The sequence below is a fragment of the Saccostrea echinata genome, unplaced genomic scaffold, assembly GCF_033153115.1.
Source record: "Saccostrea echinata isolate AGI-Se365-2 ecotype Australia unplaced genomic scaffold, CSIRO_AGI_Sech_v1 ptg000009l, whole genome shotgun sequence".
In the NCBI taxonomy this organism is placed as follows: Eukaryota; Metazoa; Mollusca; class Bivalvia; order Ostreida; family Ostreidae; genus Saccostrea; species Saccostrea echinata.
In genome coordinates, this window is record NW_026889758.1 from 18,831,633 (window position 1) to 18,858,072 (window position 26,440).

General features: G+C 32.8%; 1 protein-coding gene across 1 annotated transcript; it reads right to left on the minus strand.

Annotated features, from left to right (window-relative positions):
• Positions 1 to 1,881: 1,881 nt before the first annotated feature.
• On the minus strand, positions 1,882 to 26,181 carry LOC133181960 (alpha-mannosidase 2x-like). The gene is made up of 21 exons (XM_061316621.1): positions 26,018 to 26,181; positions 25,491 to 25,640; positions 24,737 to 24,878; positions 23,294 to 23,465; positions 23,038 to 23,165; positions 22,018 to 22,191; positions 19,875 to 20,055; positions 19,509 to 19,686; positions 18,956 to 19,137; positions 18,504 to 18,686; positions 16,802 to 16,904; positions 11,449 to 11,516; positions 9,785 to 9,950; positions 9,491 to 9,621; positions 9,285 to 9,384; positions 8,282 to 8,419; positions 5,596 to 5,707; positions 5,107 to 5,243; positions 4,867 to 5,008; positions 2,825 to 2,955; positions 1,882 to 2,595 (listed from the first exon to the last, which is right to left on the minus strand). The coding sequence occupies exons 1-21, from the start codon at positions 26,159 to 26,161 to the stop codon at positions 2,092 to 2,094; spliced, it is 3,366 nt and encodes a 1,121-aa protein (XP_061172605.1). The 5' UTR covers positions 26,162 to 26,181; the 3' UTR covers positions 1,882 to 2,091.
• Between the last annotated feature and the right edge of the window lie 259 nt (positions 26,182 to 26,440).

Here is a 26,440-nt window from a genome sequence, read left to right on the forward strand (position 1 = left end):
ATATACTTGTTATTTGGTTGGAGGTTGTACTGCTTGAAATATTGGTCATTTTAGAAAGAACATTCATAAATGAGAATACTGATGCATAGTAGGTCCAGCCCCCGGGATCATGAAGCATCTTAAGCTTAAGTCAAAATCTTCATGTTGTACTAAAATGTTGTAGAAGTTTAGCAGACCAAAATTCAAATATTTTTCAATATTGCTTTACAAAAGTGTTTTTATCTTCAAATTTAGAGATTAATTTAATAATTAATAAACATTTTACAGGCCATTGAAAATTTGACTTAAGTCTTAAGTCTGTTTCATGATCCTGGGGCCAGTACTTCCTAGACTGGCATAGTGTTTATTTTTGTTTTGAGACAACTTTCTGAATAAGACCTCTATAACATTAAATTATACCTGTAAATCTTTATAAATTTAGATATGAAAATAAAATTATCAAGACTTTACAAATTTATTACCAGTATTATATTAATAATACATGAAACCTAATTACCCCCACACATATAGTTTAAGTAACTGAAGGACAAAACAGACAAAGGGGATATTCTAGTATGGAGAGAGTGTAACAAGCAAAGCCAGCTGTCTCCCTCTTCAGTTTGTAAACTTAATATTGCATAACTTAGAAATAAGGACAAAAAGAACTGTCATAGAATTCATTGGCAAAAGATATAAGTGGGTGTTCCATATATAAGATGATTAATTTAAATCCAGATTAAAATAATTTAGAAAACACAAATAAACCTGATCTGTCGCAGATGTAATTTATATGTTATAATACACCAGCTAACTAGAAAATTACATCATATTTATTTAAGATACATGCATGTTGTACCCATTTGTCCAATTGATTTTTAATGTATAGTCTACGAAATTTACTAGTATCAATGTTTTAGAATTTCACTGATCCAAATAGGACCCTTGATGTACCTTCCTTTTTTTTATTCATTTCATTTACACCAGCTGTCTCTTGATCTTCATTTATGAAATGATTTGATAAACAAATTGGTATAAAATTGTGTTGCTTAGAGACAGTTACATAGCTAAAATCTTTAAGAAGTTGAATGATCTTTTAATTTGAGGATTCATAGAATACAAGAGGCCCTGGAGCCTTGAAGGTCACATAGGTATCAAGAGTTCTCTTAACATGACCATCTACTATAGGATACCCCACCTTGAACTGGAATGCTGGACTTGTATGATATAATTTAAAGAATTTGGTGAGGATTCACTACCAATTTTTGTTAAGTTTGTTTCTAGCTGAAAGTAGGAAAGTTTTTTTTTTTTAAAAAAATATAAAAAATATGATCAACTATTAAAGCCCTACTCTGGGGCTTTAGTTCTTCCAGATTTGGTAAAAGGCAAATCATTTATTGCTACCCTGCATAAAGTTTGCTTGCTAAATGTCCAAGAATAAATAAGATTTTCAAAGGTATACTGTATAGTAAATTTTCAGTACACATGTATGACAAACTGAGGCCCATCCTAGTGCCTTAATTCTGGACCCAGGGAACATGAATTTAAAAATCTTGCTAGAGGGCTTACTGCTTGTTATAATCTTGCAAACAGTCTCCCTGCTAATGGTAAATATCCATAAGTAAAAAAAAATACCAAATTACAGTTGAACTTGTCTCTCAAACTTTGATATCTTGAATACCATGGAAACAGTGAAGATAAAAGGCAGTTCCAATCACCTTTTCCTTATCTATTTTAGCCTTGATATTGCTAATTCTCAAATATCTCTCAGTTTTTCCTCTGTTTCATATGACCAACAGGCTTGGACCAGTCTCATATTTTTGAGGGGTTTAACTGCTCATAATGATTAAAAACACTTTTTCCCTCCATGAACTCTTAACACAGTGATCACATAGAACAATATATGATAAGTGTTTTAAAGGGCCTTTATGTATAGTTTTACTTTGCACAGCAATACACATGACATTTAGTCATAATTTTCAATTTGATCAAAATCCAAAAATGAAGTTCACCTTTCCCCCATTTTAGCATAATTTGTATAAAAGTGACTTAAAAAATCAATGGTAACTACACATGTGCATTTAAACATGTATAAAAAGCAAATGAAATCAAACATTAATGACAGAGCACCTTAAAAGTTTTAATTTCCATTGGATTAAAAGAGACTTCCTGGTATTCCATTATTTCTTGTAATATCACAGTTCCTGTGAGAGTTGTCTCCCATGCTTTTTTGATTGAGCAATCCAGAAATATATCCCATGAACTAAAAACCTCAGGATTTGTACAAATATTGCTATCTGATGCTGTGTTGCAATCAAACTGCCTTTTATGCACCACTAGCAAGTACGAAGCTTTTGTGGAATGGGTTATTTCTTTCTCATCATCTGTATTTGAGGTTGTGTATCTGAAGTTGATCAGATGAACGTTACAAGGAAGACTCTGTTTGATCAATGAGACATGTGGTTGTTTGATCAATGAGACGTGTGGTTGTTTGATCAATGAGACGCGTGGTTGTGGATGGACATGGAAGACAGAATTTGTTTGTGCTACAATACTGGGGTTCTCTAGTTCATCAGAAAGCTGGCTGACCACAGATGATGGAAAACAAGCTGTAGATATCTACAATCAATAAAAAAAAAATAGGAAATTATTGTTGCACAATCTACAATCTTTTAACCTCTTTATCAAGTACATTTTACACTTATAATTGGCTTGTATTGAAAGTTCTCTTCCAAAATGCTAGAATAAAATCATACTATAGTAATTTTCTATCAAAGATAATTATCCCTACTTGTATCATGTATGGTTCTATGCAAACACTGTGTATATGACATGCACATGACTTCACCTTGTTTGATGACTTTCTTTCAAATATCAGCATAAATGAGCTCCTGGTGAGAACATTGTCTGTAACTCCCTCGCCAAGTCCTCGCCAGTCGTCCTGTAGCATTCTACGATCTAATCCCACCTCTAGCCAGCCTGTAACATTTAGAAAGATGACTGGTGGTCAAATTTGTTCATAATGACTTATTAATAAGTAATACTGCATGGTGGACAAATTATATGTATTGTTATTAAAAACTGTATTACATTATGAATGGGCCAGTAAAAAATTCAATATTCCTGGAAAGAATAATTATAACAGAAAACAAGCTAATTCAGAGAATTTGTGTCCCCCACTTAGGTAAAAAAGAAGAGCATGCACAGTTGGGGGGGGGGGGGACTCCCCCCCCCCCTTCCCTGGATTTGTAGAATTATTAAATGTATACATGTATATTGAAGCAAATAAAAAATGCCAATATGGATATAAAGAAAATATGGATATAAAGAAAAAGTTATGATGTCTGGCTTGTACAAACTCATAAAAAATCATTATTACAGTGTGATAAATATTTTATATGAAAAGAATCTTCTATACACATATTAAAGAATAAGCAATCAAATCTTTAAATCCATATTGGCTTTTTTTTTTAATTTGCTTCAATATACATGTATACATTTAATAATTCTACAAATACAGGGGGCAGTGTGGAACCCCCCCTCCAACTGTGCATGTTCTTTTTTCCCTAAGCGGGGGACACAAATTCTCTGAATTAGCTTGTTTTAATTCATGTGCAGTTGTCCAATTTTAATTGTTCTGCTTGTGAAATGTCTTCAAAATTGCTTACATTCAAGTATTTTACTTTTCCTCTAATCTAAATATTAAATACATTTGAAAACAGGCAAATTGATTACCAGATAACCAACTTTGGAACATGTCACAAAACAAGATCTAACACAAAATAATTCAGTCTGAAATATCTGAAATTTTTCAGGTGTTTTTCATGATTTTGAAATTTTGATGTGCCAGGAAAACATCAGAACTGGCGCCATTGTGAAAAGTGGAAATTCGCCACCTCCAATCTCGGGTCAATTTTCGACAAATGCAAACCGAATTAAATTCCAGCTCACATCTAATCAACAGTACAATGCTTCTAGTACTTACCTATATTGCTTTTATTGCTCCTTTTATTGTTGCTTTTATTGCTCCTTTTATTGTTTCTTTTCAGTATAAAGTGTCAGGTGAAAACATTTTATCAAACTGTTTAACTTTGTTTTGATTTCATGCATTTTGAAATCTTGTGAGATCTGCATAGAAATATGGAGTGATATCTTCTTTTAAGTGATATTGGTGAGAACTAGAAGCATTGTACTACTGATAAGTTATGAATTTGAAATTAAATTTGATTTGCAAGGATTGAAAATCGAGTTCAGTTGGGAGTGGTGAAATTTCCTCTTTTCATAATGGCACCGGTTCTTATGTTTTCCTGACACGTCAAATATCAAAATCATGAAAAATGCCTGAAAAACATCAGATATTTCGGACTAATAATAATTTTGAATCTGCACTTAACCCCTGTTGGCTGTACTATGCCCAGTGCCTATGAAGCTGACAGGGTAAGAGAGCCAATATACCTGTACATGTACAGACTATTGGATTCTAAGCCTTTCAGCTTCTGAAAAAATTATAAGTGAAATCCAAAAATAATAAAGAGATAATGATTTTTAGTAAACATTGTACATGTACATTTAACTAAGATAGCAACTATAGCCTGGTTCCCTGTCCCTGTTCTGCTTCACTTTCTCCGTGGCACTAGGACCAGATAGACTACAATCGACTCTGGGTGATTTTGCCCTGAATCTATGTTCATAATGAAGTAGTATCTACCTAAAATAATCTATGATTTTGCATGAATATTGCTGATCAATCATATGACAGCATGGGATTGAACTCTACCTGGCTCTACTGCCTTGGCGTGGATGAGCTCCAGAACCAAGCTAATAGCAACTACGGACAGAACATTCCATGTAACATAAGAATCATGGTATTTCAATTGTTTTTAAACAAACCTGGTGAAAGACTTGCCACTCCTCTAGAGGATGTCGTAAGTAGAGTTAATTTGCTGCTTTCATTTTCAACAGAAGCCATGGTTGTCATGGGGTAAAAGTTCCCCTGTATACCTCTCTTTGTTAATGTCTCCTTTCTGTGCATCTGTAAAGACAAATATAAATGTCAATCTGTAAAATCTGTGAGAAGAAGATCCTGAACAGAGAAAAACTGATTTTTTTAAATATACACAATTGTTTTACCTGGAAACCATTTAGGTCCACGCACAGTTCACTTTTCGATCCTTCTATATCGGATTCTACTCGCATCATCAGCTCTGTGTTGTCAAGGCTTTGAATGTTTGCATAGTTCTCTATGTAAACCCCTCTTTTCATCAATCCTATTTAAAAAGTCCAAAGAGGCAGTTTTGTGAAAACTTGCCATATAAAAAAAACTGTTTTATCTCAAAAAAAAAAATGAAAATTGAACACCATCCTTTTATTTGATTTTAAAAAATTGAAAATACGGGTATGCAAGAAAAATGTTGTTCTTAAATATTGACAGGATGAAGTGTAATTATTAATAAACGTTTGGTTAATCAAATTTTAAGATTATATTTCTCAAAACGATATGAAAAATAACTAAAAAACAAATAATTACATATAGAAATAGATTTTATAATATTACAATTATAACAGGATGAAGTAGTGGAATGATTGATAAACATTATAAAATCCTTGATTGTTTATTACCAGAAGTTTTATGGACCGTAAAACTTTGGATCACACTGGCCTGAACAGTAACAACTCTTGAAAACAATGGTCCATCAATGAGAAATAAAGCCTCTAATGGTTCAGAGAATGTCTACAAATACATAGTAAACTGAAAATACTTGATTCTGTGAAAGATTCTGTTTACAATATTAAATACAGTCATATTAAGCCTTGATATTGACCTTGTAATTGTTGGTCTATAAGAGATAAACAAGAGGCCTTGGGGTCTTAATGATCAAATGAGTATAATGGATTCATAGAAGTACATGTACATGTATATTAAAATAAAACAAAAAAAAACCTGATAAATGAAGCTACATTGCCCAAAAGCGAGAGAAATATAATGATCAGAGATCAACAAAATAAATGGTCTAGTACTCAATAACAAATCTTTAAAAAATTGATTTTCTCACTTGCCTGTACTTGCCCCATTTGTCACTATCTGTCACTATCACCATTCTGACTAAACAAAACAATAGTGCTTGAGCACTATTAGAAAATAAACCTCATTCCCTCTCGCAATGGCCTCTCTTGTTCTTTAAATGTCATTTAAGGCCATCTTTAAAAAATTGTTTGTTTGCCCTCTCCCGACTGACTGTCAAAAAATGGCCCAACTCAAAACTTTTTTTTTAACCAGGAAACGATAATTTTTTTTCCCTTTTATTCCTTGATTTTCTCATCTTGTCAGTCTTCGACAAATCCTGGGAGTCCAAAGCCAGGGACCTGGTAAAATTTGAAGTGGGCATGTGGAAATTGCATACTTACAAGCCCGAAGGGCATGTAAAGTCTGAGGCCTAAGCCTCCGTATTATCATATTAAATAATACCAATCACATTAAATGTACTTAAAAGTCTGATTTTTCATCTAAATTGGAGCACCAAATAAAATTTTAACGATAGTTTATTCTACCGCGATTTCCATGGAACTCTTTTGCAAAGGAGACACAAAAAGTGTACAGGTTGAAAACAATATTAATGGTGAGAAAATAGATCTATACAAATGGATTTCGGATTATTTCCTTAGCACAAAAAGGCAAATAAGAATAAAATTACTTGATGAAATTCTAGGCATATAAATATATAATTATGTTCAGGCTAGCATAGTAAGTGGTTAAACCTGCCTGAAGGGCATGTACTGAAAAAAAAATTTGGCGAAGACTGTCTTGTCAATATGTATGTTGAAATTTCCTAGGAAAAAAAATTTGCTCACCTACCTACCAACTCTGACTCCAACCCTACCAACCCTATATACCCTAAGTCGGGATAGGGCAAACAAACATTATTTTAAAGATAGCCTAATGTACAAATATTGGTCATATTGGGCATTTTTGACTCTTAATCTATTATTTACAACTCTACTTGACCAATAAAAACTATGTAAGCACTTTTTGTATCATATAAATTTTTTGCATAATTATCTTATTAATTTGACATTTCAACTACATTAGTTACGGTGATTAATTATCATAGGTGAATAGCAAAGGGAAATAACTTCTCTTAGTAGACTACAAATTAACAGAGGCCTGTCTAGCACCAGAAAACTTGACCAAAAGGTACACAATTTCAAAAATCCTGTAAAAATACCCTGTCTTAGTACAACTTTGTACTCTGCTTGTCTCCTAGATGCCAAGGAGCAGAGAAGAAGACTTTCAAAGAATAATGCATTTTCTAAAGAGTATATTTACTCCTGCTGGTCCATCAGGGACAAAAGTGTAAACATATGTCTCCTGGTCCTTCAGGGACAAAAGTGTAAACTTATGTCTGCTGGTCCATCAGGGAAAAAGTGTAAACTTATGCCTGCTGGTCCATCAGGGACAGAAGTGTAAACTTATGTCTGCTAGTCCATTAGGGACAAAAGTGTACACTTATGTCTGCTGGTCCATCAGGGACAAAAGTGTAAACATATTTTTGTGGGTCCATCAGGGACAAAATTGTAAACATATGTCTGAGGGTCCATCAGGGACAAAAGTGTAAACATGTGTCTGCTGGTCCATCAGGGACAAAAGTGTAAACTTATGTCTCCTGGTCCATCAGGGACAAAAGTATAAACATATGTCTGCTGGTCCATCAGGGACAAAAGTGTAAACTTATGTCTCCTGGTCCATCAGGGACAAGTGTAAACTTATGTCTCCTGGTCCATCAGGGACAAAAGTGTAAACTTATGTCTCCTGGTCCATCAGGGACAAAAGTGTAAACTTGTGTCTGCTGGTCCATCAGGGACAAGTGTAAACTTATGTCTCCAGGTCCATCAGGGACAAGTGTAAGCTTATGTCTCCTGGTCCATCAGGGACAAAAGTTAAACTTATGTCTGCTAGTCCATCAGGGACAAAAGTGTAAACTTACATCTGCTTGTCCATCAGGGACAAAAATGTAAACTTATGTCTGCTAGTCCACCAGGGACAAAAGTGTAAACTTATGTCTGCTTGTCCATCAGGGACAAAAGTGTAAACATATGTCTGTGGGTCCATCAGGGACAAAAGTGTAAACTTATGTCTGCTTGTCCATCAGCGACAAAAGTGTAAACATATGTCTGTGGGTCCATCAGGGAGGGACAAGTGTAAACTTACTTCTGCTTTCCAATCAGGAAAAAAAGGTGATATCTTTCCTCTGCATGTCCATCAGGGATAAAAGTGTAAAGTCCCTCAGGGATTAAAGTGTAAACTTACCTCTGCTGGTCCATCAGGGACAAAAGTGTATGCTCCTCCTTTGTCCTTGAGCAGTGTAGACCATGCCTTTCCTGAAGTATAGGTTACAAACTTGACCTCTGACCTCCAGAGAAATCCAGTAGAATTCTGCTTTATATACTGAAATTATTAGAGAATAATTCTTAGGAAATTCTCAACTTATAGGTTGAAATCAGAATATTTTTGCTGATTAAATGTTTATTTGCTGGGAGCTGTAATATGTGTACCTTTGCTCTCACAACAAATGCAATTAAAACTTGTTTAGTAGAAACAAAGATATAATGAATTTATGGGTATAGTGAACTATTTTTCAATCTCCAGCAAAATTCTTAACAATTCCCTGTAACATTTTACAGATAAAATAAAATTTACAGTCATACCGAATTGCTTTTATGTCTGTTAGAAGTTAAAAATAATGAAATTTATATCTTTTATAGCAAATTTTCAAAGATCTAAATATTTAAAATATTGAACTGACATTAATTTTGTAAGTATTTATATTTGAAACTCAATTCCTCTGAAAACTTTTGAACTCCAAGGTAAGTTTTGTGTTTTAAACTTCTCTAGATACATTTGGTAGTCATACTTGAATAAAAAAACTACATGTACATTGCAAATTTGCTGTGTATACTTAAGGGATTCATTATATAGATATAATGAATTACGGATATAGCGAAGTAAATTCACAGGTCCCCAGAACTTAGCTATAACTGAGTTTTTCTGTACTGTATTTGTGACAACAGTCTTTTGAATAACATTCTTTCTTCAATCTGATGTAAAATACAAACATCCAGAATCCAACACAACCACTTGTCCAGGAATTTAGAGTTAACAATATGTTTATGAATCTAACAGTATTTTTTAAAATAAAGACAAGGCTATACATTCTCTGCTAAGAGCTGCCTTTTCTAATGTTTTCAATATTGATCAGTGTTATTTAATAAAAGTTCTTCAATAAAAGTTCCTTTTAGTAAAAAAGAAAAACCTGTAATCTCCCATTGCATGTGTAGAAGTAGGCTGTCAGATAAGTATTGCTGATGGTGATATATGGAGATTTGTCCACTTCTACAGCAATTCCTGGTAACCTTTAAATGTGGAAATGCCAAATCAATGAAACATCGAAAAAGATATTAATGTGATATATTGAATACAAACCTACAAAACTACTGCCAGTGCTTAGTAAAATCATACCTTGAACCTAAGGAAAAGTTTTTTGGTTCTTTTAAAAGAACTAGTCTGGTCTGATCATTCAGATTTTCCTCCCCTTGTTGTATAGTTATAAAGGAAATGGATAGTGCTGGCAGGATGACTTCAAATGACAACTAGGAATGTTCAGAAATTTTGTATCAACATTGTATAATAACTGAAACTAAAATACATTAGTTATACATATATCTGTGTGTAAACAGGGGCCTTTAAAATAATTTCTTCCTTAGTTAGAATCTTTACCCTGAACTAAGGCCTGAACACAATAAAACATCTCACTTCATAAAAATCTGTCGTGAAGCTTCCATTCACCCAGACTGGTGAGATCTGGTGGGGAATCCCCAGGGATGTTGAGCTATTGGTGACCTTGACATGACCTCTATCCACAGTCAGTGATATGAGCTCCTTTCTTCTGTGTCCTAGAGGGTTGTAGATTACTATTTCTCTGTAAAAAAAGACAAATCTTCATGAACTTCTGACGGTCTCTTTTAAAAACTTATACAAAGAACTATGTTCACTTTATGCATAAAAATGACCCTGTAGATACTAGTATACCAATTAATTGACAAACACTTTTTGTCATATTTCATACATCAGATTTTCAGGATATGGGGAAAATGACACAATTTATGAACTAACAATGCATTGATTAGCCAGAGAATTATGTCATTTTTGATAGATCAGGAGTCTCCAAGGGTCTAAATGACTTTTAATGCATTGTCAACTAAGGCTAAGCAGTTTCACTTTTTCAAAAATTCACAGGGCCAAAAAATGCCCTAAATGAACCTTGCTCTTTGTGGAAATTTTTTTTCTACAGGACATCTTTTTGTCTATTAATTCTCTACTTATACTCTTTACTCTCTGATCATTGATACATGTACTTGTGTGTTGTTTAGCTTTGACCACCAGACAGCCCAGCTCACAGAGAATTTGTCTGGAGATTGCATGGAAAGGGGGGGGGGGTTAAATTCTTATCTGGTGAGTAGTATTTTTCCATTAATGTTAAACTTATTATAATCATGATTTTTAAAATATAAGTCTAACCTAATGTTTAATTTTAAAGTTGTAGTGAGGTTTTAATTTTAGATATTTGAATATTACTTTAAAAAGATGTTCATTTTAAATTATTAAACATTGAATAATTGTTATTTTTGGACAACACTGTCTGTATGACAGCACCTGGCCCTGCTGACAAATTGAATACCGTGCATTAGCCAAAATAAGAATTCAATGCTAATAATTACAGTCTTTAATTTTTTCTCTTCAAAAAAGTTAATTTCATTCATCTTGATTATAAATTTAGCGCCTTCAGAACAGGTGTGGTCAATTGATGTAAGAGCCATTTTGACATGGAAAGTTAAATAATGCATTTAAATGAATATTGTGAGGGAAAAAATGACAAATTGACTTTAAACTACAATTGTTATATTTTTAAAACAATTTAATAATTAAAGGTTGTTGTTTTTAATTAAATTGGGCCAAAACAATGTACAATATGGTGTTATCCTAGTGTATTTACATGTATTACCTATTGTGTATTCGCTGTGACAAGGTTTTGTGTGTGTTATAGGGAATTGAATGTTGAAGATTTCCAATGGATTTCATAAGAAAATTACACAGAATATAATATAGGGTAAATCTATATCGGCATTTTTTCATCTCAAGTGAAGTGAGACACAAATTGAATAATCTGCACATTAATGTGTGACTATATATTTATTTGTTAACTGTATGTATGACTTGGGCCACATGTGGTTTTTGTCAAATAAAATTAAAAAAAATAGAGGTTTACCAATTTTTACCTGGTTAATTGGTCCTAATTGTATTCTAAAAGATATTCTGTTGTCTGATTTATATTATCATATACTAATTAAACTTATGAGATTTACTGTTTGATAAAAAAGAAAAAATCATGTCCAAGAAACATTATTAAAAATAATTACCTTTTTTCTGACAAGCAGATGATTTTTTGTCGTGATTTGCTTGTCATAATGGAGTCCCAATCATCAATCTACAATACAAATTTTAATTCAAAAATATCAAATAAAATTTATGAATCATTTGTCTTTGTCTAAGGCAAAATTCTTTTAACAATAATTTTGAACTTTTAAAAGATTTCTTTTTTTTTTGCAATTACTTTTCTGTTCTTAATATTTTTCGGTGATCGATCTATGTATTTACCAGCTGGTTTTGATGAGTTGAGATACATAACCATTTTGGGAAAAATTATTTACAGAACCAAATGAATGCATAAAAACTCTTCTGCTCAGGCATTTTCATGTATTTTAAACAAATCTTGTTTACATGCATATATAATTGTTGGACCTAGGGTATTTAATTTTCTCTTTAAACTGTATACTGGTTGTCTTTAAGTCTACTAGGTTTAATCTGTTAACATATGCCAGTTATTGTGTTTCCTGTATATACACTGTTAGAATTTTAGAAACAGACAATATTTATTAAATCTAATAGCATGGTTAATACATTTCACACAAAATACCAATGAATGCCAAGTCACCAATCCAACAAACCTAAGAATCAAAGATTTTGAAGAACTAAAATTGACCACTGATAAAACCACAAGTTAATTAAGACGTAAGTTGGGATTTGTCCTGATATTGAATCATATGACAATCACAATTTTTATGGAGATATTGGAATATTGAACAAAAAAATAAAAACAAAAAAATGCAAGCTAGTGCCAATGTGCTAGATATCTGTAATGAAGGTGTCAATACCTGTGTACCTTAATTCATACCATTATCCTAGCTGTGTGGTAATCTATATCTACCTTAGGATTTGATTTGTGAAGTACAGTATTCATTTATAATAGAATAAGAGCAACATGCTGGGTTTACCAAATATTGTGAATAATTCCGTTAGTGCTCTATTTTTCTTATTAAAGTTTTTGAACCAATATCTTCAAAGAAAAAAACAAGAGGCCCTTGGGCCTTGAATCGCTCTTCTGATAAACTGTACAACCTATCACTTCTATTTGAAGCCTCGAAGTATCCTGTATATTTAGATAAACCCTTGAAATTCCAATTCACACTCTGAGAACCCAAAATGATTCTAAGCCAATTAGTACCTGAGAGTTGGTCATGGTGACCTACTTATCACTTGTCATTCTCTGAAGACCCATCAACTAAGTTTGATGATTCTAAGACAATTAATACCTAAAATATTTTTTAAAATTATAACCATAAAATTTTATAAGTAGGTCAAAGTGACCTACTTTTCAATTGTTTTACTCCAAGGACCCAAGATGCAAAAGTTTGATGATTCTAAGCCAATTAGTACCTGTAATATTTAATTAAAGCCATAAATTTTCAAAAGTAGGTCACCGTGACCTACTTTTCAGTTGCTGTACTCCGAGGACCAAAGATACATCGACTGACAAAGTTTGATGATTCTAGCCAATAAGTACCCAAAATATTTAATTACAGCCATAAATTTTCAAAAGTAGGTCACGGTGACCTACTTTTCAGTCAACCTACTCCGAGGACCAAAGATGCATCAACTGACAAATTTTGACGACTCTAAGCCAAATAATTCCTGAAAATATTAAATACAGCCATAAAATTTCAAAAGTAGGTCACGGTGACCTACTTTTCAGTTGTTGTACTCCGAGGACCCAAGACGCATCAACTGACAAAGATTAAAGATTCTAAGCCAATTAGTACCCGAAATATTTGACTAAAGCCATAAATTTTCATAAGTAGGTCACCGTGACCTACTTTTCAGTTGTTGTACTCCGAGGACCCATGACGCTTAAACTGACAAAGTTTTATGATTCTAAGCCAATTAGTACCCAAAATATTTTATTAAAGCCATAAATTTTCCGAAAGTATGTCATGGTGACCTACTTTTTAGTCGACCTACTCCAAAAACCCATGAGGCATCAACTGACAAAGTTTGATGATTCTAAGCCAATTAGTACCCGAAATTTTTAATTAAAGCCATAAATTTTCAAAAGTAGGTCACGGTGATCTACTTTTTAGTCGACCTACTCTGAAGACCCAAGAGGCATCAACTGACAAAGTTTGATGATACTAAGCCAATTAGTACCCGAAATATTTAATTAACGCCATGAATTTTCAAAAGTAGGTCACTGTGACCTACTTTTTAGTCGACCTACTCCGAAGACCCAAGATGCATCAACTGACAAAGTTTTATGATTCTAAGCCAATTAGTACCTGAAATATTTAATTATAGTCATATAAATTGAAAAGTAGGTCACGGTGACCTACTTTTCAGTTGACCTTTTTTGAGGACCCAAGATGCATCAACTTACAAAGTTTTATGATCATAGGACTTAAAATGTCCAAATTATGCCTCTAAAACGCTTTGAAATCGAATGCCTGCAAAGTTCAAAAAGTAGGTCACTGTGACCTACTTTTTAATAAATATGTTTTATGGCCCCAAGATGCATCATCTTACAAGATTTAATGATTCTAAGCCTCCCCGTATTCGAATTAATGACCTTAATTGTTTTAAAAAAGATTAGCCAAAAAATTCAAAAAGTAGGTCAAGGTGACCTACTTTTTAGTTGACGTACTTTGAGGACCCAAGATGCATCAACTGACAAAGTTTGATGATCATAGGCCTTAAATTGTTCAAAATATGCCTCTAAATCATTTTGAAAAAGAATGGCCGCAAAATTTAAAAAGTAGGTCACCGTGACCTACTTTTGAGTCAACATGATATGAGGTCCTTAGATGCACCAACTGACAAGATTTGATGGTCCTAGTCCTTATAGTAAGCAAAATATCAACATTTTAATAAAATGTAATTTTTGGTCAACTTTGAAGTGACCTTGAGACCACGCCCTTTGCCCCAGGGTAAATCCCCGTGCAAATTTTAATCTACAACATATCCTCATCCTTTTGTGTAAGTTTGGTGATAATCTGCCCAGTGGTTCTTGAGAAGAAGATTTTTTAGCAACCAGTACTTTTGTTTCTATTTTCCTAATTATCTCCCCTTGTTAAAGGGTCACAACCCCAGTTTTAGTATAAAAGGGAGCCCTTGGGCCAAGGATACCCTGTGACAAATTTGACAATAATTGGCCAAGGGGTTCTTGAGTTATGGCCCATATTCTAAAAAGTTTACGCACACCGCACACCGCACAAATGGCCATAGCATTAGCTCTTTGAGCCTTTGGCTCAGAAGAGCTAAAAATGAATAACTGAATAAATTAAAAAACAACAAGGACAATGGACCTTGACAGGCACATGGGAATCTCAGAATATGACCAACTCAGTCCTGCATAGACTAACATGCCTGGATCATTTGACCTGAATTTCTATACACATCCATGAGAAAAAAAATTGTCAATGGTGTGATGTATTTTCAAAATAGGACCAACTTACCCCACCCTTGGGCTTGAGGTCTTGACAAAGGGGACATAAATTTCAAGATTTTGGTAAAAGTAAAGGCTTTATTAAAATTATGCAAACAATTAGCTTGCTAAATATCCAATACATGTATTTAATTAATGTAGCTCCATCCATCTGGGACCTGAATTATGAACACAAGTTTGGTTGAGAGTAACTGTTCATAATGCATGTAAATTGCAATCAATGCAAAGATATCCATGAAAAAAAAAAAGATTAAGAGGTGTAACAATTTTTTTCATTGGGGCTTGGACCATGGAATTTAAAAATCTGTATTATCCCTTCATCCACAAATGCTCCATACCAGAAGTTAGTTCAGCAATTGCAGAGATCCTACAAATGTTCAAAAGTTTTCAAATATCAGCAGATACACAGCATACACAGGCACTTGTTTCTGTAATTTGAACACAATAGTTTGTCAGTGCATTTTCTCCATAAGTGTGAATGAATGTGATTCAAGGGAGGGGGTACTCCATGTAATTCGGAATTAGATACCTTGAGTTATTATTATACTATGGGTTCAAAAATTTATTACAGAAACAAGTGCCTGTGACAGCATAGCAATAAGTCACCACTGAGTCACTCACTTCACTTTTAAAAAAATATCGTTTTCTGAATTTATCAGAATAGATTTTTTAAAAAAGCAAATAATTATTGTTAATAGTGAAGAATCCCATTCATAATAGTGAAAAATTCCCCTCACAAAAGCCATAATTAGAAAAAAAACATGAAGGATTGAATTTTAAAATTGAAAAATTATATACATTACAATATTTTGTAGCAATTTACCTCTGCAGTATAAGGGACATTGGAAAGTTTTTTCCTTGTCCAAATTTTTTCAAAGTACATGTACATACATGTATGTATATCTTAAATGATGTATAGAGGTCATTTTTTTAATGACAGTGCAGTTCTTTTTCTTCATTTGTACTGATTCCTTGGGAATCTCAGTTATTTGCTTTTAACCCTGAGCAAGACTTTTTTTTCTGTGATATTACACATATACTGTAATAGTTTGCCAAATGGTGTATTTTTAGATTTTTGCTTCTTTCTGGAACTTTTCAGCTACAAGTGTTATACATGTAGTTTTCTTTTTGACTGTTAACCCCCCCCCCCCCCCCCTTACTTCAATTGTTAAAGTTCAGCACAATCTCTTAGATTACATGTTTTTAACATACCAGTAATTTAATCCTTCTTTAGCTTAGATTTGTGATGTGCTCTCAGCTTTTTTACTGGGATAAAACTAACATAGTTATGAATAGCCTTGAACATCTATTACCAATAACAGTAATTATGTAAGCCAGCTCTGTTATTGCTGGTACACTGTATACTAATTATAAACTTTTGAATTAAATTTCATTTGTGCTCTTTCCAAATATAACCAAATTATATCATCCTACTTAGATAGAATGGTACTTAAATTCATTTTGTTAAACTTAAACTCCCAATACTCACAGATAATTTATACCATGTTTGGTTAAAATATAAATTTGATTTCCGAAGATGGAAAAAAAATCTATATATAGTCAGAACGGAGAGCTTTGACATGCCCTCTAGATATCCAAAACTTGACCAGGTGAGCTAAATTAATGGTCTTTTAAAGTCAAATCTATATACTAGGAATCCATATGTCTCTTTCAGATGTTATCCCTTTACTTATAACATAGCATAAGGGCTGTCTACCTAAAAAGTATAATCATTATTGTTCTTCATGGAAAATTAATTCATTTGTTAAATCAGTTATCAATACATATACAAAGTGCAATTTAGCTCACTTTCTGGACCCTGACATAAAATATTATTGTGCTCTGAAGAGATAAATTGCAAAATGGAAAATAGAAAAAAAGTGTTGAGTATATATGATGAGTGTCGCACTTCAGACCAGTGACCAAGAGAGGTATACCATTGACACATTAAAATTTTGTGCCAGCTCAAAACCGCTATCCAGGTAAAATATTGTAACTTTCTCAAATAATGTTTTCAATTTGTTGAATGCATGCTGCAACCTGTTATAAAACAAATTAGTAATTTCATTTCAATGTGCTCAAAAGTTCTTAACAAACATTATATCCAAAATTAAGTCTTGGAAGTTGAAATACTGTATACAGGGAAATTTTCGCCCCTTTTGCCCTACTCACAGGCAGGCAAATTTAAAACAGGGCTAATTTGAAAAACACAGTATAATTTCTTAAACAGGACTGTGATTGGGCAAATTTAAAATGGGGCAAAATTATTTGCAAGTGTCAAAGGGCAAAAATAACCCTGTATACAGTATGCAACAGTGAAACAGGGATAGTTTGCACATGTAATTACATGTATCTTTCTTTTGAGTACTTTGTGCATCTTTTTTTCTAAAGACTTTGCTTGATTATTCAAAGTTGAAATTTTAAATAAATCATTACAACTATCATATATTTACTACAGTATAATCAATTAGTAAAGTCATCATGCTATCTTTTGTTGTTTTATATGGTTAAACTGCAACCTTTATCTGTAACAAAATACACAATAAAATACGAAACAAAAATATAAACTTTTTCTTAAATAAAGAGCTTAAAGGTATGCACTCTAATTCATCATTATACATGTACCTGTATTACCTCTAATTTTGATTCTGGGAGAAATATACATCATGGCCCTTAAATTATTATAATAAGTACATGTAAATACAGGTAAACTTCAGTATCTTGACATCGGCAGGACTATCGAAAAATGTCGAAATATATAGGGTGTCAAGATATGAGAGTTGAGACTCAGGGTCCATAATTTCACTGCATAGCAAAACAAAGACAAGTTTATTACGTACCCGGTACATGAAACCAATAGTTAGTAATTTGTCTTATTTTCAGCATTTCTTCTACATGTGTATTTGTTGTTTATTACAAAATCCAAGAAGTTACTAAAAAATTTTATTGATAAAATGCGTTCTTTCTCCATATTAAAATTTTTTAAAATTTACTACGTGTTTTCCATCAGAACCGGGTATTTTTGTCAGAACAGGGTATGAAATGTGCAGTATAAAGTTCTAACCATTGGCATCCAAGATAAGGAAAAAACTAAGCTGTACATTTACGCAGAGTCATGTGGATTTCATGATGATATTACCTACTTTATCTCTCATCTATGGCCGAAGGTGCTTGGAACTCATTTAAAAAAGAAGTCTACAGAATTAATTAAGCAGTGTGTCGTCAAAACTTAGGTTTGACTGGTATGAATATGTCAAGATACATGATGAGCTATCACCTGCCAAAAAGTTAGGTTTAGTTGAGCAGAAAATTGCCCCAATGTGGACATATACAAGGTAAGTTTTGCTCTTGTGACTGCTACTATACAATGAGATAAGTGGGGTAGCTGACATTACCAAGATCGACATATCCAAAATTTTACAAATCATTTATATAGTACATGTAAATAGTGCCAGGACTGCGGATGGATGTTGGACATATCCCAGGTTGAGGACATATGATGTCGGGACACCGAAGTTTATCTATATATATTGCATCTTTGAATAGATGGGTTTAAATAAATTAAAATGTTTTATACTTGTATATTCTATACACATAGAATGAATTTCCAGATTTTAAATTCTTTTGTAAACCACACACCTGTTTTTATAATTTCTGGTCACAGATGATCGTGAAGTTCCTGTTATAGCATCATGATGCTGAAATAAAGCTAACTCTTGTCTCCCTCTTCTTAGATCTGGCAGCAGTTTTAGCACAGTTTTATACTGCTCAGAGACCTTCCTAGTCTTTGCCAATAATGCAGCATACAAGATTTCCACAGATCTGTTAAATTAAGACTTCAGTTCTTTTAGCATAAACTTGTATCATTATTGAATTAAAAAGTGCATTATCGTGTGATTGCTAATAGAATAAATACATGTACCATCAGGATTAAAATGAAGTAGGCAAGTCAAATAAAGCTGTGAAATACATGTACAATTATATAGAATTCCATCTGATTTTTTCCCTGTATTTTACATTAATGGTAATCTTAAAAGTTAATCTAAATGCCAAATGTGTGTCAAAGCATAAGAGGACATGAGATAATATACCTCAGAAGGCTTTGAATTCTTCGAGCCGCATATTTCAGAAAAGGCCGGGTCGTGTAAAAGCCTGTCCAGTATTGATCTCTTCTGTCAGAGTAGGGGAAAAAATCTCCCATAAAGGAGGGTGGGGGTCTTGTTTGTGACTTTCCAAGCTCCTCAAAAAAATTGGACAGGGTCCCAAATCTAACCTAAAATGAAATCATATAAGGTCAAACTTATAATCAAAAATCTGTACAGATTAGTAAAGAACCCACTTTGTTTTGATATAGATGATTTCCCATCAAAAAAGATTCCTTTTGTGTGCAAAATAAAATAAGCATTGAATAAATTTTAATAAAACCTCCAGTTGAAATTTATAATTTTCAACCATTTCTTTTTTTCTATTGAATACCTTTATTTATTTACATATATTATCACATCAAAGACGAATTGATATAACAAATTCTTGTTTAAGATAAAGAGAACATCTGAAAAAATGAGGAGAAAATATGCAATGCAAAATAATTCACAATTATATACCTTGACTCTCTCTATATAACTACATGTACTATAGAACAACCTGAGTATTCATTTCAGAATTGCCATTTATGTACGCCATCAGTTTCTGAAGGTTTCCAAACTGTTGTTCCCATTCTTCCAGGTTGCTGTATCTAAAATCATCTCCATGTGGCACCAAGAGAACATTCTCACGAAATAATTCAGCCTTCTTCTGAAACTGTTCCCATAGTAACCATGCCCTTACATAAAAATAGAGACATCATATACATGTACATGAAAGAAAAAAATTAATTCAATACAATTGTTGTTTTTCTGAGCAGTCATTATTTTTTCTTCTTTTTCAATTTCTTTACCTTTTTTTCCTTTATTAATTAAGTGCAAATCAAATGAGGGAAAAAAACTTGCAACAAAGGAGAAACAAACTTACATTTCCTTAACATTACTATCATCAATTTCAAGACTTGATATTTTCTGTCTGCCTTGAAAGCACTTTTTCTGACCAAAGTCAAACTTGCAGCAAACATGTGAATCTGGACCACAGGAATGAGAAATGGCATAGGAAAGAAAAGGCAAAACGTGGGTCATTATATCTGTAGAAGAATCTCTATCTGCAGAAAATAATAAAAGTTTGTACCTTGTTAAGTTACCATCATAACTTTCTAACAAACCAGGGGAAAATAAAACACTACCACAGTTTCAAATTTATATAACATTCCCATCTTAATAGCGATTCTCTGTAACCACTTAAACTTCTTTGCCACGCATGGTCACTGCTTTTAATGAAACTTTGCCCATTATTACAACTTGACACGAGAAACATAAATCAATTAAAATTCCATTGCTATGTGTCTTGGTTACCATGGTAACAGCCAGAAAAGTTGGAACAATTGAGATTTTCAGCTAATGCTATGTGTCTTGGTTACCATGGTAACAGCCAGAAAAGTTGGAACAATTGAGATTTTCAGCTAATTTGAATCTTTATTAAGCCTTAATAAAGACTTAGAGAAACAAAAAACCATGACACTTTGTTGCCCCTTATGCTATAAAGAAACTATTTAGAATTTATCTCTAAGTAAGTGGTAACCATGGGTACATTTGGAATACATTTTAGATGAAAAATGCTGAAAAACGCTCAATATTCACTAATGATAGATGTTACATGAGCAAACTCAATCAACAACGTAAGAAAAACAATAAAAATATTTAACCTTAAGTAATTAGGTACTGGCAATATTATTCTAAAAATAACTCACATGGTTGTCATGGTAACACAGTGTAACCATGCAAAATCTGTTGCTAAGATTGGGTTAATGCTACTATCTTGAGGAGAAACAATAAAATTTGTGACTGGCAAGTATACATTCTTAGGACCTTGCAACACCGACAACATAAGAAAAATTGGGATTAATTGTTACTTTGCAGTGTTACCATGGAAACAACGTACCAGTTTTTTAAAGTGATATTTTTTTGCTGCCTTAGGAATTTACTTACCTTTTAATCAAGAAACATATTATTTGACTCAACTTGAATAGTACTTATCTGGTAGAACTAAAGTTGAATATCATATTTTGATAAAGTTTGTTGAAAAATACAACAATGTTGCTATGGTTACCAAGAGGTGAAAATGTTCGATTTTGTTAATTTTATATCAATATTAAACCTATGTGCCAGCTTTTTTCATCCAGTTAGAGAATGGGTGGCAGTCAAAATTGAAAGTCAGGTTAGTTGTTCATAAATATCAATCATAAAAGTTTTGGGAATCTACATACAAGGGTATGTATCCAAGGAAACAGAATATTTTTCAGATTTTTATGCATATTTTTTTGGCTAATTTCCATAGCAACGCTCTACTTAAAGAATTGAATTTGAATTTTTTGAAATGTGAAAATTAGGGTCACACCAACGCTTTAAAAATTGATAATCAGTTATATAGAGATATGCTTTTTAAATATATAAGATAAGATTAAAACACTAAGAGAGTAAATTTAAAATCCCTTCGTGGTATTAAAACCATGGCAACCCTTGCCAACCAATAAGAAATATCATATTTCGTCCTTGGTATATGTTACAAGGATCTTTTGTCTATTATTTGCTTGCATTTCAACCTATAATTGTTTTTATTCTTAAGTCTATGACTTTTTAAAATTAAATGATTATTAATTTTGAATACTTTGTTTCCATAGTAACCAATGTAATAGTTGATTTACCAAACATATTTATCATGCAATTAAGACATCAGGCCTTCAACTTTTAGAAACAGTCATTGTCAGTTGTGTGCTTTGCTGCAAGCGTTAACTGGGGGACTCTGAACATGTTGAAAAATGCCATTTTTCAAACTTTAGGACATGTTGCTATGGTAACCATGACACGTAGCAACCAGTTTTTGCCTGATTTGAGTTTACAGTATCAAAGACTTTTATCATAGAGAGTTTAGAGAAATTCTAAGACTATGCGTGCCATAGCTCCTATATAAAAGTTCAAGTCATTACAGAGAATGGCTCTTAAATAGTAAGCTGTTGCTATTGCCTCAGAAGCTCTGAAGGAATCCTTATTTACATGAAATACTCTACCCCATAATTGCGTCCACTGGAATTCTAACATCTGATTTTTGGCCAAATATCTTTTGATTCCAAAATGAATTCTTTGGATCACCATTGCTTTGATTCCACTTCTTCTGTGTAAATAAGCCATGGTTGGAGAATGTCCAAATGGATCAACAGACCAGCTGATATTTGGTAGAGTTCCTAACAAAGATAAATAAGAAATATGTAATCTTGTAAAAATAATTTAAACAAGAGATATTTGTGAAACACTTATACCACCTGCCTGAATAATTGGAATTTTTCCAAGTCCAAGGGCCATAACTCTGTCAAAAATTGCTCGATCGTACCCAAAACAGAACTTGACCTAGATATTCTTATGATAAATCTGTAAACCAAATTTCATTTCAGTATGTGTAACCTCTGTGAAGAAAATGAACAGAAACTGCAAATAAGTTTTCTAAGTCCAAAGGGCATAACGCTGTCAAAAATTGCTCGATTGTACCCAAAACAAAACTTTACCTAGATATTTTTATGCTAAATCTGTATACCAAATTTCATTTCAGTATGTGCAACCTCTGCAAAGAAAATGAATGGAAACTGTTGGTGGACCAACAGATAGACTGACCGACAGGTAGCAGCAAAGCAATATGCCCTCCCTTCTTCAAAGGGGGACATAAAAATGTAGCATTGACCCTTGAAGGATGCATGTATGTCTTACAGATGCCCAATCAAAGTTCATTACATTTTTATCTGTCCCCATACAATTATGATGGGATTCAAAACACCTTTGATTATGTCCTCAATGTACTATTGCATGTGTCCTATATTTTATACTATAATATTAAAGTACATTGTAACCATTCTCAGAAGGTCTGGATCAGGATATCTAGTACCATGTTTTATGATACATTTATAAACATTGAAATTTAACAAATATGATTAAAGTGAACAATTATTTTATAATGTTTCTCTTCAAATTACAGTTAACATCCTTTTCTGTAATCTAATCCAGTACTCTTGGCCTTAACAGTAAAGTGGAGGTCTTACCAATGTTTGTAAGAAGCCACTGATGACCTTCAGTCAGTTGATTTAACATGGCACTGTAATGGACCACCGCTTCATCTGACATGACCCAGCCACCAGAGAGGATCTCAAACTGACCGTTCATTATCAGCCTGTGGGGAACAAGGAAAACATTGTTACATAGTTCATAGTTTATATGTCAACTTCCAAAGGCTGAAGTTTTTAAAAAGCTACTAAGGAAACTGTCTGCAGAAATATAAATACATGTATATTACAAAACCTTTTTATGTCATCTTTCTGTTTTTGAGTTGCACTTTCCCACCATCTTTCCAACCAGCACACTTCTGACCAAACAAATCGCCATTCATTGTTTCTTGTGAGCTGATCTATTATTATGCTAAGGGTCCTGTTGGCATTGGAGGCAAAATAGAAGTCAAAGGTGTTCAGCCAGCCTAAAATATTATCCCAACATGAAAGTGTCACTTGTTTGAGATTTTGAACATAAATTTTATGCAGTGTGAAAAAAAAAATAATTAAAATTAATTTTTAATCATATTTGAATATTAATTTGCCTTTTTTTTTTTTACACTTTAAATGTTACGGATTCTATTACGCAAAATTAAAGGAGTTAATTGAGCAAATAAAAAACAAGATATGTTTGTGGATCACTGATGACCATAAATGGCAGCTCATGGCTAAGGTTTAAGTTTTTCAAATGTGGATCAAATTCCAAGGTAAAGGTCAAGAGGTCAAAAATGCTGGTAACTAAAGAAAAATCTCGTCATAAAGAATACACATGTGAAATAGCACCAACCAAGTTATGACCAAAATTTACGATTTTCAAAAGTAGATCAAATTTCAGGAACAAGAATTAAGTCAAAAAAAGACGGTACCACAAAAAAAAGTCTTGTCAAAAGGAACAAAGATTTAAAATATGAAAACCCTAGCACCAACTATTCAAAAGTTAGAGACAAGGTTTAAGTTTTGTCAAAGTTTTTTTAAAATTAGGTCAAACTTCAAGATCATGTGGTAAAAAATGTTGGTTTTTCACAAGGAATACATGTGTGAAATTTGAAAACCATAGCACCAACAGTTCAGACATTATGGACAAGGTTAAGAAATTTTTCAAAAGTAATTAAGTCAAACTCAAAGGACAAGAGGTCAAAAATGTAAATACCACAAAATATGTCTTGTAACAAGGAATGCACATATGAAACATGAAAGTCCTAGCACCAACCATTCAGAAATTATTGGCAATGTTAAAGTTTTTCAAAATTAAGTCAAATTGCAAGGTCAAAGTCAAAAGGTCAAAAATGTTCACAGCCAAAGAAAAATCTTGTCACAAGAAATACACATGAATTATGAAAGCCCTGGTACCAATCGTTCAGAAGTTGTGCGCAAAGTTAAAGTCTTTTAAAAGTATGTGAAACTCCAAGAAGTAAAAAATAGTAGTTATCTGGAAAATGGTCTCATTGCAAGGAATACAAATGTAAAATATGAAAGCCATAGCAACAACCATTCAAAAGTTATGGCCAAGATTAAAGTTTTTCCAGACAGACAGACCAAAAACCATGTGGCCCCAAATCTTCCATTACGGGTGCATAAAAATATGCATGACTAATTCAGAAATTCTACAAAATAATGAAATTCTTCACATGGTAAATCTGTCCATACACTAAATATTATATTAATGGGTGTAAATGCACTAGATTTTAGGACTAACCTGGATCCTGGTGGGAGTGGGGCATAATGATGACTTTAAGACGTTTCGTGGTCCACATATGTACACGAATAACATCAAGCCAACCACTGACAGACAAAGCCAAGGGGTAAGATACATCCAATGTGTGCCATAATGCCTCCATCTGTTGTACATAAATAGAAAAAAAATTATTTATATTCCATAAACTGTTGCACATTACATTCTGGTTCAGCACTGAATAAACACAGAGTAAATTTTTTTTAACAGAAATTTTACATCGTAATACAGAGTCTTGACATTTTGGGACATCACAATAAACACTCCTATTTTATATATGTGTGTGTAAGAAATGGTTCTGTGTTTCATATTAATTGAGTTTCCAACGTAAGAAGCATTCATTTAGGGATATCAATTAGGTCAATAATTCATATTTGTATAGCGTTTCTCTCTACTATATGCTACTTATTACCTAAGTACGGTGATGGCTGAATAGAGACAACACTATGATAAAATACGCGATTTATTAGTGCCCGCTATATACTATATAATAACTACAAATACAATAATAACGGAGCTGACAGAGACACGTCTGCACTCTGCAGCAGATAACAGAAAAGAGAGCGAGGATAGGTACATGTCACGGCAGGTGCGTGTCGTGTACCACGTGGTTGGAGGTAGCAGGGCAATTCGTGCCCAGTACCTCCAAGACCACCACATTTGATTATTCAATAGAAGTATTCAAATGTCGCTATTTGTCACTATAAAACATTCACACCTCTACATCAGCAGTGTTATATGGTATGCTACAATTTTCTGTGGTCCTTGAATTTGAAGCTTGTAGAGGGAAGTCAGCTGTTTGTTGTGAATCATATGATACCATGGGCCCTCTGTAACAATTGTAAGGTCTGGGTAAAATAAAAATGTTCTGCAATGGAAAATTGATAATTACTATCATAAATAATGCAGTATTAAGAATGAGTATTAAAACTTAACTTTGACATGAATTTTATCAACTTTATAATATATATAACCATAACATTTGATATATTTATTTAAATGTCTCCAAAATTGCATAATTGTGAATTAACCTTTCTCATTTGAACATGGGTTTTACAATTCCCACAATATTACATTTATTTTAAATGTTACATAATAACATTAAGACATATAAGTTATTCAGTTTATTGATTGATAATGACGAAATTATGGAATTAATTTCTACTTATACAGTATATGGTATAGCAATTGCATCCTACGTTGTAAATACCACGTACTTCTAACCATAAAATGAAATATTTATACCACATGATCCTGGTCTTCATTGAGAAAATCAACATTTCCTTGTTGTATATGCAGCTGAACTTGCATCAAAAACATAATAAAAATGTACACAAAAGTCAAAACTGCTAGAATTTTTAGAGTTTCTCTTCTCCAAGCTCTCTTCATTATTCATGGTCTCACTGAAAGGAAATATAAAATATTAATGGGAAAATAACTGCACTGCATCTTGCAATGATCATCCAACAAACAACATGAATACGCATGACACTTGAATTGTGACTACTTTGTGCATACAGCTACAATGTTTAGTTTCAACTGTTCAAGAGTGCAACAGTGCAAGTGAAGACGTGTTGACATTTAAAAAAAAATGTTTTTTTTTATCAAAAGAAATTATTTCAATTTAGAAATAATGGAAAGATTTAAATACATAGAATTCATCACAAA

What these genes read in the sequence shown, in the direction of transcription:
- LOC133181960 (XM_061316621.1), bottom strand. Translation starts at nt 26,161, where the DNA reads ATGAAGAGAGCTTGGAGAAGAGAAACTCTAAAAATTCTAGCAGTTTTG. An exon ending in CCACTCCCACCAGGATCCAG is followed by an intron (nt 23,466 to 24,736) that starts GTTAGTCCTAAA and finishes ATAATATTTTAG; the next exon opens with GCTGGCTGAACACCTTTGAC. An exon ending in GTGGCTTCTTACAAACATTG is followed by an intron (nt 22,192 to 23,037) that starts GTAAGACCTCCA and finishes TATCTTTGTTAG; the next exon opens with GAACTCTACCAAATATCAGC.